This window comes from Rhinopithecus bieti, unplaced genomic scaffold, assembly GCF_001698545.2.
Source record: "Rhinopithecus bieti isolate Rb0 unplaced genomic scaffold, ASM169854v2 scaffold_3062, whole genome shotgun sequence".
Classification (NCBI taxonomy): Eukaryota; Metazoa; Chordata; class Mammalia; order Primates; family Cercopithecidae; genus Rhinopithecus; species Rhinopithecus bieti.
The window spans coordinates 2,089,177-2,110,847 of NW_016804432.1; the positions used below are offsets into that span (position 1 = coordinate 2,089,177).

A 21,671-nucleotide genomic window follows, 5' to 3' on the forward strand; every position below is an offset into this window, starting at 1 on the left:
GGGAGGATTGGGCATCTCCATGCTCCTTCTTCCCTTAAAATTAAAAAAAAAAAAATACAAGTTAGTAGATTGACCTTTTTTTTTTGTTTGCTTTTTCATTGAATAGATCTTATCATACCTCCTTCATTCACCAAAAAGCTGAAGAAAATGGACAGCATTAAAGGCTCTTTCATTGACTTAGAATGTATAGTGGCTGGGTCACATCCCATAAGCATCCAGTGGTTCAAAGATGACCAAGAAATATCAGCTAGTGAAAAGTACAAATTCTCTTTTCATGACAATACTGCCTTCTTGGAAATCAGTCAACTGGAAGGTACAGACAGTGGGACATACACTTGTTCTGCCACCAATAAGGCAGGGCACAACCAGTGCAGTGGGCATCTGACAGTCAAAGGTTGGCAAATTTTACTTCCACTTATCAAGAACTTACAAAATATTTTTCTTTCATTTCTCAATTTTTACCTTTATTGCTAAGTTATAAAATAAAACTTCCTCTTTTCTTTTGCTTCTTTTTTCTTTCACCCCAGAACCCCCTTATTTTGTGGAAAAGCCACAGTCACAAGATGTCAATCCCAACACAAGGGTTCAGTTAAAGGCTCTTGTGGGTGGCACTGCACCCATGACAATAAAGTGGTTTAAAGATAACAAAGAGCTACACTCAGGAGCAGCCCGCTCGGTTTGGAAGGACGACACCTCTACCATTCTAGAGCTCTTTGCAGCCAAAGCTACTGATTCCGGAACCTACATTTGCCAACTAAGCAATGATGTTGGCACAGCAACCAGTAAAGTCACTCTCTTTGTAAAAGGTCTGGTCTCTACATCTCCTCACTTTCTTGCTTGTCTAAATTTTCTTGCCTGGGGGTGGGGAGGGAAAAATGCTTAAGAAAGCAGTTTTGCCCAGTGACCTGTTTTAAAATATTGAACATCACAATTCTTTTCCATCTTTAGAACCTCCTCAATTCATTAAGAAGCCAAGTCCAGTCTTAGTGCTGAGGAATGGACAGTCAACAACATTTGAATGCCAAATAACAGGCACTCCTGAAATTCGAGTGTCTTGGTATCTAGATGGGAATGAAATAACAGCTATTCAGAAACATGGCATTTCCTTCATTGATGGTTTGGCCACTTTCCAGATTTCTAGTGCCAGGGTAGAAAATAGTGGGACTTATGTCTGTGAAGCTCGAAATGATGCGGGCACGGCGAGCTGCAGCATTGAACTCAAAGTGAAAGGTTTGTGAATGGAATCTATTCTCCATTTTGGCTGTGCTGCCTGATAGGTTTGGAGTCTTAAGTAAGCTACTGTCTTCCTTTTGAATCTTTAGAACCTCCCACCTTTATCAGAGAGCTGAAGCCTGTGGAGGTAGTAAAGGATAGTGACATGGAGCTGGAATGTGAAGTTACAGGAACACCTCCGTTTGAAGTCATTTGGCTGAGGAATAACAAGGAAATTCGAAGCAGCAAAAAATACACGTTGACTGACAGAGTGTCTATTTTTAACCTCCATATAACCAAGTGTGACCCTTCAGACACTGGGGAATACCAGTGCATTGTATCCAATGAAGGTGGCAGCTGCTCTTGCAGTGCTAGAGTTGCCCTGAAAGGTCAGTTTTACAAGAAGGAGCCTACCAAATAAAAATTCTGTAAGGCTTTTTAATCTTATGATTATGGGTAGGAGTTACAATATGTCTCTTCTTTTCACACTTTTTTATTTAACCACAGAACCACCATCGTTTATTAAGAAGATAGAAAATACCACTACTGTTTTGAAAACTTCTGCCACTTTTCAGAGTATCGTGGCAGGTTCTCCTCCTATTTCTATAACCTGGCTAAAGGATGATCAAATTCTTGATGAAGATGATAACATCTATATTTCATTTGTGGACAGTGTGGCCACACTTCAAATCAGAAGTGTGGATAATGGACACAGTGGGAGATATACGTGTCAAGCCAAGAATGAGTCAGGAGTTGAGAGGTGTTATGCTTTCCTTTTAGTACAAGGTTTGTAAGCTATTCTCTTTCAAAGATAGTCTACAGAGACAGTTTCATGAGCAGACATTATTTCTAGTGGAGTTATCAATGTAACTCATCCACATTTTCATTTCTACTACAGAGCCAGCTCAAATCATAGAGAAAGCTAAATCAGTTGATGTTACGGAGAAAGATCCCGTGACTTTGGAATGTGTTGTGGCTGGAACACCAGAACTCAAAGTGAAATGGCTTAAAGATGGGAAACAAATAGTTCCCAGTAGATACTTTTCAATGAGTTTTGAAAACAACGTGGCCAGTTTTAGGATTCAGTCAGTAATGACGCAGGACAGCGGTCAGTATACTTTCAAGGTGGAAAATGACTTCGGAAGCAGTAGCTGTGATGCCTACCTAAGAGTGCTAGGTTTGTATCTTTACCCCAGCCAACTTCCCTTATTTATAGTATGTCTTTTGTAAACAAATAGCAAGAGATTAATGGATGTGTTTTGCTGTTTGCATTGGACAGATCAAAATATTCCTCCATCATTCACCAAAAAATTAACCAAAATGGATAAAGTTCTGGGCTCTTCTATTCATATGGAGTGCAAGGTTTCTGGTTCACTTCCCATTAGTGCTCAGTGGTTTAAGGATGGAAAAGAAATATCCACAAGTGCAAAATACAGACTTGTATGCCATGAGAGATCTGTGTCTCTAGAAGTTAATAATCTGGAATTAGAAGATACTGCAAATTACACATGCAAAGTGTCAAATGTAGCAGGCGATGATGCATGCAGTGGCATCTTAACTGTGAAAGGTTAGAATTTCTTTACCTCTTCTTGGTTCTTCTTTGTGAATGGTTCTTAAATTTATCACTCTTACCTTTGTATCCTTTAGAGCTAAAATCTCTATGATTCTGGCTCTTTAGACACATATTCATTGTGTTCAAGAAATATTTAGCCATTGCCTCTTTTCAAGAGTGTTTTCTTAAATGTCCATAAAACTGTCACAATAATTCAACTGCAAGCAACTTAATTAAATATATCTCTCTCAAAATCTATAGAACCACCAAGCTTCCTAGTGAAACCTGGGCGACAACAAGCCATACCTGATTCTACAGTGGAATTCAAGGCAGTACTAAAAGGAACACCACCATTTAAAATAAAATGGTTTAAGGATGATGTGGAACTTGTCTCAGGTCCTAAATGTTTCATTGGCTTGGAAGGGTCGACTAGCTTCTTAAATCTCTACTCAGTGGATGCTTCTAAGACTGGACAGTATACTTGCCACGTTACCAATGATGTTGGGAGCGACTCTTGTACTACAATGTTACTTGTGACAGGTGTGCACGTTTGATTGCTTTTATGTTTCTGTCTGACTGTGTCTATGGTTCTCTGTATTCAGTTACAATGTCTCTAAACAATCAAGAAAGTAGTATTCTTTCTAACATAGTAGACAGTATTTTCTCATGTTTTTCTCTTCCCTATGTATTACCTAATTTAACTATTGTTATTTATTTCTGTTCCCTCATACTCTCCTCTTTCCTGACTCTTTAGAACCACCAAAATTTGTAAAGAAATTAGAAGCATCCAAAATTGTGAAAGCAGGTGACTCTTCACGACTTGAATGCAAGATAGCTGGATCCCCAGAAATCAGAGTTGTATGGTTCCGAAATGAACATGAACTTCCAGCCAGTGATAAGTACAGAATGACTTTCATTGACTCAGTGGCTGTCCTACAGATGAACAATCTCAGTACTGAGGACAGTGGAGATTTCATTTGTGAGGCTCAGAATCCTGCTGGCAGCACAAGCTGCAGTACCAAGGTTATAGTAAAAGGTAGACATCTTGTTCTTGTGTTTCTCATTAAATGAAAACTGTCTTCTCCCCTGGGTATTATAGCTCTTTATTCATTTACTATCATTTTAGTTTCCATTTGAGATCATAGAATATTTTTCTGAGCTAGTATTATTTCCCTTTTAGATGTTTTCCTTCTTGAATTTTGCTTACATGTAACTAGTCATCATGAAATATTTTTCTGTTATTCCAGTGTCATAATTCTGATTACCTCAACACATTTGCCAAACATCAAACATGATGCTCCAGAACTGCACACAAAAAAATGAAGTAGGCATTTAAAAATTAGTCTTTTGCCTTCAATCAACTTACAGATATATCATTCTCACTATAATCTATATCATTAACAACAAGCACCATTTACTATATCTATGCAAAGTGAGAGCAATACAGGTTTTAAACTTATGTTTAAAACAGGACAATCATATTTTTTCCTTCTCTCTCAAGGATCACTTCCTATCTTTTAAAAATTATATGACTATACCTTGGTACAAACAGTACCCGTATTTTTTTGCTGCAATTTTCCTGTGCCTTTTTTTTTTTTTTTTTTTTTTTTTTTTTTTTTTTTGTCACAAAGGCCAAGTTTGTCTTGTGGTATGACAGTTATTGCAGTAATCATTTGCTGAAATGGAAGACTTAGATCACAGATGTTGTGGTGACTTCCAGGTGTCTGTTACAGAACGTATACAAAAAAACATCCTTGAAATTAGAATTCCATACTTAGTGCAAATCCTATTTATTGCTATACTTGCTTGTTTACAATTTTTGTTTCAATCTTTGTAGCCTAAGATACATCAGTAAGGGGGAGTAGACAGAATGTTGAACTTTTCAGTAACAACATCTAGGATCTATCTGGGTTCTCTGCCCATCTAGCTGGTTATCTTGTGAAGGCTGTTATCCCATGGAGTGATAGTGCTGGACTCTACTTACCCATTAGAATATCTTAACTTTTTTTCCAATGTAAAGACAAATAAAAAACTTTCATTCTGTGAAATTCAGTAGCCCAATTCATGAGAAATTCTTGTTTTTTACAGAGCCACCTGTTTTTAGCAGCTTCCCTCCTGTAGTAGAAACCCTTAAAAATGCTGAAGTCAGTCTTGAATGTGAACTTTCGGGAACACCACCGTTTGAGGTGGTGTGGTACAAAGACAAGCGGCAACTCAGAAGCAGCAAGAAATACAAGATTGCATCCAAAAACTTCCACACAAGTATTCACATTCTCAATGTGGACACTTCAGACATCGGTGAATACCACTGCAAAGCACATAATGAAGTGGGAAGTGATACTTGCGTTTGTACTGTAAAACTGAGAGGTAAATATAGTGCATTCACATGGCAGAATTGTCATAAATGTGCAAAATCCCATTTTTCTCACTCTCACATGATGTGGACAATCTTTTCAAAAATCTCCATCCATCTTTTCCTGTCCAGAACCACCAAGATTTGTCTCCAAACTGAACAGCCTCGCTGTTGTAGCTGGAGAGCCTGCTGAATTACAAGCATCCATAGAAGGCGCCCAGCCTATTTTTGTCCAGTGGCTTAAAGAGAAGGAAGAAGTGATTAGAGAAAGTGAAAACATCAGGATTACATTTGTGGAAAATGTTGCAACTCTGCAGTTTGCGAAAGCAGAGCCAGCTAATGCTGGAAAGTATATCTGCCAAATCAAGAATGATGGTGGAATGAGGGAGAACATGGCCACACTGACCGTCTTAGGTTGGTACAATAACCCACGATAGAAACTGGTGCCAAATGCTGGAATGAATTACTAAGAGTTACTGGCAGACTCTTTTTCTGAATTTCTTCTAGGACTGTAGTTATCCTCATCTATTTGAAAGGTCAAGAGGAAAGACATAGTTGATCTTTCAAACACTCTTTTCTGTTTCTGTGATTCTAACAAAAGTAAACATCTGTTTTATTGTTTAATAACTACCTGTCTTAATCAATTAGCAGATGTAATCATGACTCTCTTTGATTAAGCATGAAAGAATACAGAGCCCAGCATGTGCTACAAGAGTAATTGTTAAAACTAACAAGAACTCCAAAGGTTGGCATTTGATAGCAAAGCTTGCACATAAAATTAAATGACAATTAAACAATTGTTTGAATAACATCTTTCAAAGAATTGTCTTTAGCACCTTAAAGTAGAGCAAAAATACCAAGTAATTCACAGTAACCTGTAGCCTTTGCTCTACAGAGGGTCAAGTGGAAATCAATATATACTATCTAATGCACATTGTTTAAATCGTTTTGAGTTGAGTCATGCATGAACATATATTTCTTAAGAATAATTGTTATAAGATGACAGCAAGAGTGGTGGGAAAAGTAAAAAATAAAGAAAAAAGAAAACTAAAAAGAAAAAATATTAAAATAAAAATTAGCGATCATTCTATGATTGCATGTAATTATGGAATCACACTTTAAAGTCGAGAGAGCGAGCACCCTAACATAACCATCTCATTGGGAGAAACAATCTTAGTGAATGTGATAGTAGAGACACAGTAAAGATCCCAGACTTTGACAAATGGATATCATGTTTTATTTCAGAGCCCGCAGTCATTGTTGAGAAGGCAGGACCGATGACAGTGACTGTAGGAGAAACGTGCACTCTGGAGTGTAAGGTGGCTGGCACTCCGGAACTCTCTGTTGAATGGTACAAGGATGGAAAGCTGTTGACCAGCAGCCAAAAACACAAATTTAGCTTCTACAACAAAATCTCTTCCTTAAAGATTCTCTCAGTTGAAAGGCAAGATGCAGGCATATACACTTTCCAGGTTCAAAATAATGTTGGGAAAAGCAGCTGCACAGCTGTAGTTGATGTTTCAGGTTAGTTCTGCTATTTTTCTCTGGTTGCTTATGCAAATTCCTTTTACAAGTTTCCTTCTTTCAAGTCTCTTCTATTCTTTCAAATCATGATGAGTCTCTTATCTTTCCTCACACAGACCGAACAGTTCCTCCCTCTTTCACACGAAGACTGAAAAACACTGGTGGGGTGTTAGGTGCCTCTTGCATCTTGGAATGCAAAGTAGCTGGATCATCACCCATCTCAGTTGCCTGGTTTCACGAAAAAACTAAGATTGTCAGTGGAGCAAAGTACCAGACCGCATTTTCAGATAATGTCTGCACATTGCAGTTGAATTCTCTGGATTCATCAGATATGGGCAATTACACATGTGTGGCTGCTAATGTCGCTGGGTCTGATGAATGTCGCGCAGTGCTAACTGTACAAGGTCAGTAGACAGTCCAACTTGTAAGGAATTTCACACAAACTCCTCTTCAGGTGCACATCTATGTTGACAAACATTCGAAAGTGCTCTAAAGTTTTATTCAAAATTGCAACTCCATTTGAAGCTTACAGGATCTTTTCATTGTTCTCCATGTCTATATAGAACCACCCTCTTTTGTGAAAGAACCTGAACCTTTGGAAGTACTACCAGGGAAAAATGTAACCTTCACAAGTGTTATTAGAGGAACCCCTCCATTCAAAGTTGGCTGGTTCAGAGGTGCCAGAGAACTAGTGAAAGGAGACCAGTGTAACATCTATTTTGAAGACACTGTGGCAGAACTGGAATTATTTAATATCGACATATCTCAGAGTGGGGAATACACCTGTGTGGTTTCTAACGACGCTGGCCAAGCATCTTGCACTACCCGTCTCTTTGTAAAAGGTTTGCTCAAGTGGATTTGCTTTTTCTATTTTCTGTATACTGACATCCTTGTGTTTTTATTGTGTTTAACTGCTGTGCTTTGTCACTTACTAGAACCAGCTGCATTTGTGAAGAGATTAAGTGATCATTCTGTAGAACCAGGGAAGTCCATAATTCTGGAGAGCACCTATACTGGAACACTTCCAATTTCTGTCACTTGGAAAAAGGATGGTTTTAACATAACTACCTCTGAAAAATGTAACATAGTCACAACAGAGAAAACTTGTATCCTGGAAATTCTGAATAGCACAAAAAGAGATGCAGGACGGTATTCCTGCGAGATTGAAAATGAGGCAGGAAGGGATGTTTGTGGAGCTCTGGTATCTACATTAGGTGCGTTGTCTTATTGTCTTGTAAATCATTTGCATTCTTCTAACAGGTAGCATAGTTTCTTTGATATTCATTAATTCCAGTTGCTGATTTTGAGCCTTTCTTCCTTAGAACCGCCTTATTTTGTTACGGAACTGGAACCTCTGGAGGCATCAGTTGGAGATTCGGTTTCTTTACAATGCCAAGTTGCTGGGACACCAGAAATTACAGTGTCTTGGTACAAAGGAGACACCAAATTACGGCCAACTCCTGAATACAGGACCTACTTTACAAACAATGTGGCCACGCTTGTTTTTAATAAGGTGAACCTCAATGACAGCGGAGAGTACACATGCAAAGCAGAAAATAGTATAGGAACTGCTTCTTCTAAGACTGTGTTCAGAATTCAAGGTGACGATATTTTACAGATTAAGAAATTCCTTTTTTCCTTAACTCTTGTATCTTTATGGTGAAGTTCTCATTTCATCTCCTAATGCCTTAAGTATTACATGTCTCCCTACAGAGCGCCAACTCCCACCTTCCTTTGCAAGACAATTAAAGGACATTGAACAAACTGTGGGGTTACCTGTTACACTCACTTGCCGATTAAATGGCTCTGCACCCATCCAAGTGTGCTGGTATAGAGATGGAGTACTTTTAAGAGATGATGAAAATCTACAGACATCATTTGTAGATAATGTGGCAACTTTAAAAATTTTGCAAACTGACTTGAGTCACTCTGGCCAGTACTCTTGCTCAGCTTCCAACCCACTCGGAACAGCATCTTCTAGTGCTAGACTCACAGCAAGAGGTTTGTTCACATGTCACACTTTTTCTTTGCAAACTATGACTTCATATTTCATTGTCAAAGTAGAAATGAACAATGGCAAAAAAAAAAAAAAAATACACATTGCCTTTCTTCTCATCTTCCAGAACCCAAGAAATCTCCCTTCTTTGACATCAAGCCTGTGTCTATAGATGTTATTGCTGGAGAAAGTGCTGATTTTGAGTGTCATGTTACTGGTGCTCAACCAATGCGAATCACTTGGTCAAAAGATAACAAGGAGATTCGTCCTGGAGGAAACTATACAATCACATGTGTGGGAAACACTCCTCATTTGAGAATTCTTAAAGTAGGCAAAGGAGACTCTGGTCAATATACTTGCCAAGCAACCAATGATGTTGGCAAAGACATGTGCTCAGCTCAGCTCAGTGTAAAAGGTATCATTCCATGGCTTTTCACAATATTTGTTCCTCACCATGTTTGCATAATTGTCTTATAAAAGTTTCTTTGGTTTTTAAGTGTTTGAGATAAACTAACTGGACATGTTAGAATTTGTGTATTAGTGTTGGAGGCAACATTAATCAAAGTTGTGTTTTCTCTTTATATTGTTCTTTACATTAGGGTATCTCTAAGTGTAATCTTATCAAAAGTATTGTTTAATTGAAATTTGTTAAATGTCATTTTAACTGTCTAGTCCATTTTTTAATGCTTTCTTGTTATATGGCATTCTGATTTATCATTACTAAATGTTGATCAAATACATCTATAATACATTAACTTTTATGTTTTAACTTACATAGTCAAACTAAAAAAAGTATCAACTAAATTATTAAAAATGTTATGAGATTATTTAACTTAAAAGATAACTTATTTTACTGCAAAATCCTCAGAAAGTATATTCTTAATAACAAACCAGTTTAAATATAAATTCATGGGATCTTCAGCTACAAAAACAAGCTCTTTTAACATGTATAATAAATATCCCTCACTGACTGTTTCGTTTGGTTTACTAGAACCTCCAAAGTTTGTTAAGAAATTAGAAGCTTCAAAAGTTGCAAAGCAGGGAGAATCCATTCAACTGGAATGTAAAATAAGTGGTTCCCCAGAAATCAAAGTTTCATGGTTCCGAAATGACAGTGAACTTCATGAAAGTTGGAAATACAACATGTCATTCATTCATTCTGTGGCATTGCTTACCATCAATGAAGCTAGTGCTGAGGACAGCGGGGACTACATTTGTGAGGCTCATAACGGTGTTGGTGACGCCAGCTGCAGCACAGCGTTGACAGTGAAAGGTTAGACACACTAAACTTCTTCGTTTCTTTATCCTCCTCTGATCTGGGCTCTTAGCAAGGTTATGAGCTCCAAACTAAAAGGATAATTAAGGTTATTTTGTTGCAATTCTTCAACAAGTTTTAATGAATTGTCATTTCTTGTGTCAGCATGTATTGTCTTATGATCACACCAGTCAGTCTTCAAGGTTCTAGATTTAATTTTTTCTTCCTTTATAGTAAGCACGTGCTCTCATTGTTTATCTTCTTTTTTCTGGTAGCACCTCCTATTTTCACCCAGAAGCCTTCTCCAGTAGGAGCTCTTAAAGGTTCTGATGTGATTCTACAATGTGAAATTTCGGGAACTCCCCCATTTGAAGTAGTATGGGTTAAAGATCGAAAGCAAGTTAGAAGCAGCAAGAAATTTAAAATCACTTCGAAAAATTTTGATACAAGTCTTCATATCCTTAACCTTGAAGCCGCCGATATTGGGGAATATCACTGCAAAGCTACTAACGAGGTGGGAAGTGACACGTGTTCTTGCTCTGTCAAGTTCAAAGGTTTGTATACACGGGCACAAAAATATATGCCCCTTACTTCTGTCTGTTCTTGCCTAACTAATAACTTGTGTGGCCATGATTCTCACATTTTTTCCTCTAACCACAAATTTCTTTCATCAGAACCGCCACGATTCGTGAAAAAGCTAAGTGACACCTCAACACTTATTGGGGATACTGTTGAGTTACGGGCCATAGTGGAGGGCTTCCAGCCAATTTCTGTTGTCTGGCTGAAAGATAAAGGTGAAGTCATCAGAGAAAGTGAGAACACCAGGATTTCATTCATTGATAACATTGCAACCCTCCAGCTGGGAAGTCCAGAAGCATCTAATTCTGGAAAATATATATGCCAAATCAAAAACGATGCTGGAATGAGAGAATGCTCTGCAGTCTTGACTGTACTAGGTTAGTAGCAAAGCACAGCCAGAGGAAAAAAATCAAGTTAATTGATCCATGATTATTTTCCTCAAATATTCCTCTTATCCAGTAAAACAGTGATTGTACTCTTGAGTTTGAAAGGTGACTTTGTTTTCAATGCAAAATACTTCTTCTTTTAGAACCAGCCAGAATCATAGAGAAGCCAGAACCCATGACTGTAACTACTGGAAATCCTTTTGCATTAGAATGTGTAGTGACTGGAACACCCGAACTCTCAGCCAAGTGGTTCAAAGATGGAAGAGAATTGTCTGCAGACAGCAAACATCACATTACATTCATCAATAAAGTGGCTTCCCTTAAAATCCCCTCTGCAGAAATGAGTGACAAAGGGTTATATAGCTTTGAAGTGAAAAACAGTGTTGGCAAAAGTAACTGCACTGTATCTGTCCATGTTTCTGGTGAGTAGAATGAGATTTTTGTGCATATACAATATTTCCACGGGGTGGAGGGGCACAGAATAAAACTTCTCTTTAAACGCAAAACTACCCTTCCCCACATAGATCGGATTGTGCCTCCTTCCTTCATCCGCAAGCTGAAAGACGTGAATGCCATCCTGGGGGCCTCAATTGTTTTGGAGTGCCGAGTCTCTGGTTCGGCCCCTATTTCAGTTGGCTGGTTTCAGGACGGAAATGAGATTGTTAGTGGGCCCAAATGTCAGTCCAGCTTTTCAGAAAACGTCTGTACTTTGAATCTGAGCTTGTTGGAGCCCTCCGACACAGGCATATACACGTGTGTGGCTGCCAACGTAGCTGGTTCCGATGAGTGCTCAGCAGTCCTGACTGTGCAAGGTCAGTGTGCAGGGAAAAAGCTTCTGCTTCTCTAACATCTCTTTCATGTGGATGTGATGTCTGCCTTCCCTGGAGTTTCTTTATTTTGTCTTCATGTTTAGTCTTAGCTCCCTTTTTTTAAGGAGCAAAAGCACTTCTCACTTGGATTTCTTTCTTCTCTTAATCTCCCCTTTCACCTTGCAATATCTAGAACCACCATCTTTTGAACAAACCCCCGATTCTGTGGAAGTTTTGCCTGGAATGAGCCTCACATTCACCAGTGTCATCAGAGGCACCCCTCCTTTCAAGGTCAAGTGGTTTAAAGGCAGCAGGGAACTGGTGCCTGGGGAGTCATGCAACATCTCCCTGGAAGATTTTGTCACAGAACTGGAGTTGTTTGAGGTGCAGCCATTGCAAAGTGGAGACTATTCTTGCCTCGTTACTAATGATGCTGGCAGTGCTTCCTGTACCACACATCTTTTTGTGAAAGGTTTGCTCTTTCCCCCAATATGTGCATCTTTTAAAATTTCTCTTAAGTCTTCATTAGAAGACATGAATTTTACCCTCATGTTTTCTCCTTATAGAACCAGCCACCTTTGTGAAAAGACTGGCTGATTTCAGTGTTGAGACAGGAAGCCCCATAGTTCTCGAGGCCACATACACTGGCACACCTCCAATCTCAGTGAGCTGGATAAAGGACGAGTATCTTCTTTCACAATCTGAGAGATGCAGTATTACTATGACAGAAAAATCTACCATACTGGAAATTCTTGAGAGCACAATAGAGGATTATGCACAGTACAGCTGCCTGATAGAAAATGAGGCCGGTCAAGATATCTGTGAAGCTCTGGTGGCTGTCTTAGGTGTGTTGACAGCTACCTCTTTTTATTGCTCTTTCACTTCAAACATCCTCTTTTACATGGCATGACTGACTGATTGATTACCATCCTTTGTACCATAGAACCACCATACTTCACCGAACCTCTGGAACATGTGGAAGCAGCCATTGGAGAACCTGCAACTTTACAGTGTAAAGTGGATGGAACTCCAGAAATTAGAATTTCTTGGTATAAAGAACACACAAAGCTACGATCAGCTCCTGCATATAAAATGCAATTCAAAAATAACATTGCTTCCTTAGTAATCAACAAAGTGGATCACAGTGATGTGGGAGAGTATTCGTGCAAGGCAGAGAACAGTGTGGGGGCAGTCGCTTCTTCAGCTGTGCTTGTTATCAAAGGTGATGATGGTGTTGTTTAACCTAGTGTGTGTGGACAGATTCATTTTCTTAAAAACATCAAAATTTTCATGGATTGAAATATGTTGTGGATGCTTTCTCACTTGTAAATAAGGATTATCTGTAACTTCTTTACAGAGCGCAAACTTCCACCTTCCTTTGCAAGAAAACTGAAAGACGTTCATGAGACTCTAGGCTTTCCAGTTGCATTTGAATGCCGCATCAATGGCTCAGAACCACTTCAAGTGTCTTGGTACAAGGATGGGGTTCTTTTGAAAGATGACGCTAATTTGCAGACATCTTTTGTTCATAATGTAGCAACTCTTCAGATTTTACAAACTGACCAGAGCCACGTAGGGCAGTATAATTGCTCTGCTTCTAATCCTCTTGGGACCGCTTCGTCCAGTGCCAAGCTCATTCTCTCAGGTGAGTAACTCACACTATCCTCTTCACTGTAAAGCAGCTTCACTGCTCCAGGCCACCAAAAGGCTGGTGCCATTTAGTTTCTGCTGTGCATATGAGAGCATGGAAATCAAAATCACCATGTTGGTCTTCATTCTTTTCAGAGCATGAAGTGCCTCCTTTCTTTGATCTAAAGCCTGTATCAGTAGATCTTGCTCTTGGAGAAAGTGGTACTTTTAAATGTCATGTAACTGGGACTGCACCAATCAAAATCACTTGGGCCAAAGATAACCGAGAGATACGCCCTGGAGGCAACTACAAGATGACTTTGGTAGAAAATACTGCCACTCTGACAGTTCTCAAAGTAGGCAAAGGTGATGCCGGGCAGTACACCTGCTATGCAAGCAACGTCGCTGGAAAAGACTCTTGTTCTGCTCAGCTGGGTGTACAAGGTACTTGTTAGAGTGAAGGAGCAAGATCTCTTTTACATTTTCAGTATCTTAAAATATAGGAGGGTGGGTGTGCTTGAGAGAGAGCTATGTTTAGGACCAGGGCTTAGTGATTAAAATGGATCAAGTGGATCAAGGACCTTCCAAATGGAGACAAGTATTTTTTTATTACTTTAAAAAATTTTTTTTAAAACTAGGAAAACATGGACCAAAAGTCCATTTTAAGAGATTAAAAATAGAGACTAGAGAGAGATAACCAAAACTCTACAAAATTGCGAGAAAATCCTAGTGTGAAAGGCATTATCATAGGAGAAAAAAGCGAAGTTGTTGCAAATAACTTGTTTTCCACAGTACTTAGTAAATGAATGGATTTTGTCCCTCTAAGGCATAGCAAAACTCCAAACCATCAAGTCCTTCAAGGAGAATTCAGATGAGAATGATAAGTTCAACTTACTTTCCTCCACTAGCCCCACTTAAATAATAGTGGAGGTCAGCGGCTGAGGAGTAGGTAGATCAGTATCTGGTGTTATGGAAGGCAGTCATGTGTTTCTGCCACATGTTTATAGCTACTAGTGTTAGCAATTAAATAGTTTACTCAATGGACTGCTAGTCAAGTCCATTAGAGTATTTTTAAGGGTTTTTATGGTGTGGTGGTTTATAAATATCTTGAAATTAAAATATAAATAGATTTAGCAGCCCATTTGCTCTATGACATATAGCTAATCATTTTCACTTCCCTATGCCTGAATTTTTTGCTTCAATTAATGAGGAAAGCATTACTCTCACACACTTCAGAGGAAAATTATGAAGTTTGAAGAAATATCCATTTAACACCTATAAGAGGAAAATGGCATTTTAAAAATATTAGGATATCTGAACCATTTTGCCATTCTGGCTCTTCATGCTATGTAACTGAGAGCATTGCAGCCTTAGGACACAGTTCTCCACTGGTTCACATACAGGACAGTAACCAAACTCTCATTCCCCGTGGACCTCAGAGGGCTTCCACTGACAGATACATGCAATTATCTCTGATCTCGGCACTAGAGAAGGGACTTTTTTGCTGGGGAGAGGACGGCACATTAGAGAGTAACATCTTTTTCTCCTTCCTTTAGTAATAATACTTGACGTGGATCCTTACAAAAACAAGGGTATTTTATTTTAGAAATGTTCTATTTAGGTTTCATTTAACTCTTCTTCCTTGAACTGCATAAATTTGTTTTCCAGAGCTAAAGACCTCTCTAGCAAAGATTATTTTTTCCACCTCATCTTGAATTATATGCATCTTTTCCATCCCTTACCTTTTGTGTTTCCTTTTGTTTCCATAGAACCACCCAGGTTCATTAAGAAGCTAGAACCTTCAAGAATTGTGAAACAGGACGAATTCACAAGGTATGAATGCAAAATCGGCGGGTCTCCAGAAATCAAAGTTTTATGGTACAAGAACGAGACTGAAATTCAAGAGAGCAGTAAATTCAGAATGTCATTTGTTGACTCGGTGGCTGTGCTGGAAATGCACAATCTCAGTGTTGACGACAGTGGAGACTACACCTGTGAGGCCCACAATGCAGCAGGCAGTGCCAGCAGCAGCACGTCCTTAAAAGTTAAAGGTCAGAGCCCTCCCCACCTGTGTATTTTTCCACGTTAGCCTCCTCTTTAATTGTCCTCTTAACTCCCTGTTTGACTCTCCAACGATGTTTTAAAATTGGGAAAGGACACAGTAAAGAATTGAAAGTGTTTTTTTCACTCTCTCTATCTCCGATGGAGTGGAAGACTCATTCTTCCTTTTAACTGTATACTTACATAATACATCCGTATCTTCCTTTTTTCCAATTTTAGAACCACCCATTTTCCGCAAAAAGCCTCATCCTGTCGAGACACTGAAAGGAGCTGATGTTCACCTTGAATGTGAGCTTCAGGGCACGCCCCCATTTCATGTTTCTTGGCATAAAGACAAGAGAGAACTTAGGAGCGGCAAGAAGTACAAGATAATGTCTGAGAATTTCCTTACCAGTATCCACATCCTGAATGTTGATGCTGCAGACATTGGGGAATACCAGTGTAAAGCCACAAACGATGTGGGGAGTGACACTTGCGTTGGTTCCATCACTCTCAAAGGTTAGATGGACTGCATTCTCTTCTGCTCACTACTTCCCTTCTAATTGTAATAGTCTGTTGCCCCCTTCACCCTAGCTCAGTCTTATCACTAGCAGCCTATTCCACTTTCCCTTTGTTTCCTTTCCAAGTCCTTTTCTGTTTAGTCTGCATTCCATTTCTAAATCCTACTAAATATCCTTTTAGATAATGTTGTCATTAGGTTTTCATTGGATTAAGAAAGCTGGAGTGGATGAGATATTCAGCTTTCCTACTGAATATAAACTTTAATGTGTCCCTGCTCGCATCGACCAAAAATGCCTCTTAAATGGAAATGATACATTATCACTAATTTGATTCCTAGCATTCATGATTTGAGCAAAATGCTGTCAGTCCCACACATTTTAAAACCCAGGCTTTCCTCTTTTTTCATCAGCACCACCAAGCTTTGTGAAGAAGCTCAGTGACATTACTACTGTCGTTGGTAAAGAAGTTCAGCTGCAGACTATCATTGAAGGCGCTGAGCCCATTTCAGTGGTGTGGTTCAAAGATAAGGGGGAAGTCGTTAGAGAAAGTGACAACACATGGATTTCTTATTCAGAAAACATTGCAACCTTACAGTTTTCAAGAGTGGAACCAGCCAGTGCTGGAAAATACACTTGTCAGATCAAAAATGATGCTGGGATGCAAGAGTGCTTCGCCATGCTATCCATTCTCGGTTAGTACAAAGACGATGTTATCACAGATACAAGGCACACACTCACCAGGATCTGTGTTTTCTTTAGTTTTTCAATTTGAATTTAAAATGTGGGTATCTATTACATTTCATTCCAGAGCCTGCAACAATTGTAGAAAAGCCAGAATCCATAAAAGTTACCACGGGAGACACCTGTACCTTGGAGTGTACAGTAGCTGGCACCCCTGAACTCAGTACTAAGTGGTTTAAGGATGGAAAAGAACTAACAAGTGACAACAAATACAAAATAAGCTTCTTCAACAAAGTATCTTGCCTTAAGATCATCAAGGTGGCACCGAGTGACAGTGGGGTATACAGTTTTGAGGTGCAGAACCCTGTTGGTAAAGACAGCTGCACAGCTTCAGTGCAGGTTTCAGGTTGGTTGATTTCTTGGGCTTTTCCTTCATCATTATAATAATGTATTTCCTGATTTTCACAAATGTATATGGGTTGTTCCATCTTCTATAGGATAACATGAGTCTTACATCTTCTGAATCAGCAAATTCAGAGGCAATACCATCTGTAGAATTCGAAGAAAACCACATTCAAATGTTATATCCCTTTCTTTTTGTGGAATTTCCAAAATGATGATAGGAATGAAAAACAGTCCCTGGATAAGGTTAAAGCAGTCTTCCTTTATGCTGAAATAGTTCACCACATAATGCTTCACGGCAAAGAGAGAATAAAATCCCTAGCAAGTCAACCATCACATTCTGCCCACTGATTCTCTAAGCTTTTGATAGTGTGAACCCATAGAGGATTTTTTAATACCCTCACAAAAGAGCCAAATGGATCTAGGGATATTCCATCAAGAAGACAGTTCTCTCTTCAAGTCATTTTATAATTGTTGTCCTTTGTTTTGCTTTTTTTTTTTTTTTTTTTTTTTTTTTTTTTTTTTTGTATCACATTCAGACCGAACCATTCCTCCTTCATTCACAAGAAAATTGAAAGAGACAAATGGTCTATCCGGTTCCTCAGTTGTAATGGAGTGTAAAGTCTATGGGTCACCTCCAATCTCTGTCTCCTGGTTCCATGAAGGAAATGAGATCAGCAGTGGAAGGAAATACCAGACCACCCTGACAGATAATACTTGTGCTTTAACTGTGAACATGCTGGAAGAATCAGACAGTGGTGACTACACATGTATAGCTACTAATATGGCTGGTTCTGATGAATGTAGTGCTCCTTTGACTGTGAGAGGTCAGTTTACAAAACAGTAAAATGAATTGCATTTCACAGTTTATTAAGCATGTTTGTCACAACAATTCACAAATCTAAACCTTTTCTGATATGTGCTTTTGTGTTTAGAACCACCATCTTTTGTTCAGAAACCTGATCCCATGGATGTTTTAACTGGGACCAATGTAACTTTCACCAGTATCGTAAAAGGAACACCTCCTTTCAATGTTAGCTGGTTCAAGGGTAGCAGTGAAGTAGTACCAGGGGACAGATGCAACGTGTCCTTGGAGGATTCAGTTGCTGAACTGGAATTGTTCGATGTAGATACATCACAAAGTGGAGAATATACTTGCATAGTTAGCAATGAAGCTGGCAAGGCTTCTTGTACAACACATCTCTACATAAAAGGTTTGTCAGACTGCTCTTCTAGATTTATATGGTTACTAATTAGATGTCTCTATGTCTCTATGTATGTGTGTTTGATATTTTCAATTGATATATTTTCAATTTGGTCACTTTAGCCCCAGCCAAATTTGTGAAGAGGCTGAATGATTACAGCATAGAGAAAGGAAAAGCCCTGATCCTAGAGGGTACATTCACTGGAACTCCTCCCATTTTGGTTGTCTGGAAGAAAAATGGCATAAATGTAACTCCTTCTCAGAGGTGTAATATAACTACAACTGAAAAATCAGCAATCCTGGAAATTCCAAGTAGCACAGTAGAGGATGCAGGACAATACAACTGCTACATTGAAAATGCTTCTGGAAAAGATTCCTGTTCAGCACAAATACTCATACTAGGTTTGTCATGATTGCACATTCTTACCTTTGTATGCAGTCGATGATCTGGCCCGTCTCCTTCATGACTGATTGATTATCTCTCTTGGCTGCAGAACCACCGTATTTTGTCAAGCAGCTGGAGCCAGTTAAGGTGTCTGTTGGAGATTCTGCCTCTCTACAATGCCAGCTTGCTGGAACCCCTGAAATTGGGGTATCCTGGTATAAAGGAGATACAAAATTGAGACCCACTACGACCTACAAAATGCATTTTAGGAATAATGTTGCTACACTGGTTTTCAACCAGGTTGATATTAATGATAGTGGAGAATATATCTGCAAAGCTGAAAACAGCGTGGGAGAAGTTTCTGCATCAACTTTCCTTACCGTTCAAGGTGATGGCAATATTTTTAAAGTGAATGAATTTGTGTTTCTTTTGAACAAGTTTTAAAATGTCTGGGGAGGCCTTGTTTTTAGGAAAATCTTTCCAAAGTCTTAATATTCTGCTTAAGTAATCCTACTTACAGTCAGTGGCTTATCTTTTTCTGTGGATTTTACAGAAAGAGATAATATGACTAAATCTTTCATTGGAAGGATTATGCAATCATTTGCTTCTATAATTAAATCTTTTTTTAAAAGTGATCATATATTTTTAATTCCACCCCATAAGTATCTCATGCAAATTGCTAGAAGGCAGTCTTTAAAATTACAGGAATCTGCTGCTTGCCCAGAGACATGCCTTCAGCCAACCAATTGCTTTACTGGTTTTTAGATTGTTTTGCACCTACTGTGCATAAGGGTTGGTCTCAGAGTGATACTTTTGCTCCAGAAATCTATATGCTTTTCTTTATTCCCAAGTTAATTCAAGAGACGTTAATAATTCCTGATTTTTAAAAGAAATCACATACATACGTGCGTTTTGTATATATATATAATTGTGAGAAGAGCATTTAGTAAATTAAAGTGTTTGTTACTTTTATTCTGTTCCTACAGAGCAAAAACTTCCACCATCATTTTCTCGACAATTGAGAGATGTTCAAGAAACACTTGGACTGCCAGTTGTTTTTGATTGTGCCATAAGTGGATCAGAACCTATCTCTGTGTCTTGGTATAAAGATGGCAAGCCATTGAAAGACAGCCCAAATGTACAAACATCATTTTTGGACAATACAGCCACACTCAATATTTTTAAAACTGACCGGAGCCTTGCAGGCCAGTATTCTTGCACAGCTACAAACCCTATAGGCTCTGCTTCTTCTAGTGCCCGGCTCATTCTTACAGGTTTGTGGATTCTTAAACTTTTATTTCTATAATTAAAGTATTGTAATCAAATGTGAAATTAGGGAGAAATTTCTGTGTCAGTAAACTGACATGGTCCAGATATTGAGCCTGAAACCTTGTCTTTCTGCTCTACTATTAGAGGGGAAGAACCCACCCTTCTTTGACATCCCTCTTGCCCCTGTGGATGCTGTGGTGGGAGAAAGTGCTGACTTTGAGTGCCACGTCATGGGCACACAACCGATAAAGGTCAGCTGGGCCAAAGACAACAGAGAGATACGAAGTGGCGGAAACTACCAGATTAGTTATCTGGAAAACAGCGCCCGCCTGACAGTCCTCAAAGTAGACAAAGGAGATTCTGGACGATATACCTGCTATGCTGTGAATGAAGTGGGAAAAGACTCTTGCACAGCTCAGCTGAATATAAAAGGTATCGTTTATTTTATAAGTGATCCCACAAAAGTGTAATCATTTTGTAGTATATCCTGAAGGTGTAGTTTTTATGATGATGAATGCAGTTTAGGACATTTTTAAACAAATGAAAAGAAAATGTTTAAGAGGAAATAAGTTTATCTAGAGAAGAAGTCATTTTTTAAATCTGTATTTCTTTCTTTTCTCGAGACAGGGTCTCACTCTGTCACCCAGGCTGGAGTACAGTGGCATGATCTCAGCTCGCTGCAACCTCTGCCTCCTGGGTTCAAGTGATTCTCATGCCTCAGCCTCCTGAGTAGGTGGGATTACGGGCACCCACCACCATGCCCAACTCATTTTTGTAATTTTTGGTAGAAACGGGGTTTCACCATGTTGGCCAGGTTGGTCTGGAGCTCCTGACGTCAAGTGATCCACCCGCCTTGGCCTCCCAAAGTGCTGGGATTACAGGCATGAGCTACCACACCCAGCTTATAATCTATATTTCTAAAACTTTATATATTCCATATGATACTGAGACTACCCCTTCTTTTTACAGATTTGTGATTCTGTAAATGACCGTGAGTTATTTCTTATCACCCACCTTGTAAGTCAAAGAACAGTTTAGAATAAGCTGGTAGAAGGAGACTGAAATGTTTAGGAACATACACTGATATAGTGTATTTAGTTGGTTAGCCTTGATTTTTAACTAAAAATATGAGATTTTTTCCTTGAAAAGCTTCATATTAGTAATCTGCTTCTGGATTCTACTTCATATGAATTTCTTACAGAGCGGCTCATCCCACCAAGTTTCACTAAAAAACTCTCAGAGACAGTAGAAGAAACAGAAGGGAATTCTTTTAAACTTGAGGGACGTGTGGCTGGTTCCCAACCTATAACTGTTGCCTGGTACAAAAATAATATAGAGATACAACCAACTTCTAACTGTGAAATAACATTCAAGAACAACACGTTAGTGCTGCAAGTCAGGAAAGCAGGCATGAACGATGCGGGTTTGTACACATGCAAAGTGTCCAATGATGCAGGCTCTGCTCTGTGCACATCTTCAATTGTCATCAAAGGTGAGTTATCCTCACAGCCCCAACCTGCTGTTTTGTTCACTGCCTGTTATATAGCCATGTGCATTTCTTATGATATCTTGACCATGTAAGTTATAACAAATAAAAATACACATTGTTTAACTGTGTATTTATCACTCCACATGTTTACTAAAAATATAAATTATTGTAATTTAATTATGTGTCTTTCCAAAGGAGGTGTCATTTAACGGACTAATATCTTAGGTTTCTAAATCATATCCCCAAATTCCCTTAGGTAGTTAGAAGTTTCAGCATACTCTGAAATGTGTGCATACGTGACACATATATTTTTATGAAGTACATTTGTTTTGAATTTTTTCTAATGTTCATCACCAAATATCACACTAACTTGACTATTATTGAG

The 21,671-nt window shown here is 38.8% G+C and overlaps 1 protein-coding gene across 1 annotated transcript in view; it reads left to right on the top strand.

The window, feature by feature from the left end:
• LOC108527098 (titin) overlaps positions 1 to 21,671 on the top strand; it is a 284,505-nt gene that overhangs the window by 78,637 nt on the left and 184,197 nt on the right. The window contains 39 exon segments of the mRNA XM_017868255.1: positions 107 to 394; positions 528 to 806; positions 949 to 1,230; positions 1,323 to 1,601; positions 1,720 to 1,998; positions 2,111 to 2,389; positions 2,492 to 2,779; positions 3,026 to 3,304; positions 3,519 to 3,800; positions 4,853 to 5,131; positions 5,250 to 5,531; positions 6,363 to 6,641; positions 6,758 to 7,045; positions 7,205 to 7,483; positions 7,577 to 7,855; positions 7,964 to 8,242; positions 8,355 to 8,642; positions 8,765 to 9,052; positions 9,629 to 9,910; positions 10,168 to 10,446; positions 10,567 to 10,848; positions 11,001 to 11,279; positions 11,382 to 11,669; positions 11,860 to 12,138; positions 12,233 to 12,511; positions 12,610 to 12,888; positions 13,024 to 13,311; positions 13,452 to 13,739; positions 15,065 to 15,346; positions 15,576 to 15,854; positions 16,267 to 16,548; positions 16,665 to 16,943; positions 17,479 to 17,766; positions 17,875 to 18,153; positions 18,267 to 18,545; positions 18,638 to 18,916; positions 19,515 to 19,802; positions 19,942 to 20,229; positions 20,999 to 21,289. Of these exon segments, the coding sequence (XP_017723744.1) occupies positions 107 to 394; positions 528 to 806; positions 949 to 1,230; positions 1,323 to 1,601; positions 1,720 to 1,998; positions 2,111 to 2,389; positions 2,492 to 2,779; positions 3,026 to 3,304; positions 3,519 to 3,800; positions 4,853 to 5,131; positions 5,250 to 5,531; positions 6,363 to 6,641; positions 6,758 to 7,045; positions 7,205 to 7,483; positions 7,577 to 7,855; positions 7,964 to 8,242; positions 8,355 to 8,642; positions 8,765 to 9,052; positions 9,629 to 9,910; positions 10,168 to 10,446; positions 10,567 to 10,848; positions 11,001 to 11,279; positions 11,382 to 11,669; positions 11,860 to 12,138; positions 12,233 to 12,511; positions 12,610 to 12,888; positions 13,024 to 13,311; positions 13,452 to 13,739; positions 15,065 to 15,346; positions 15,576 to 15,854; positions 16,267 to 16,548; positions 16,665 to 16,943; positions 17,479 to 17,766; positions 17,875 to 18,153; positions 18,267 to 18,545; positions 18,638 to 18,916; positions 19,515 to 19,802; positions 19,942 to 20,229; positions 20,999 to 21,289 (11,013 nt within the window).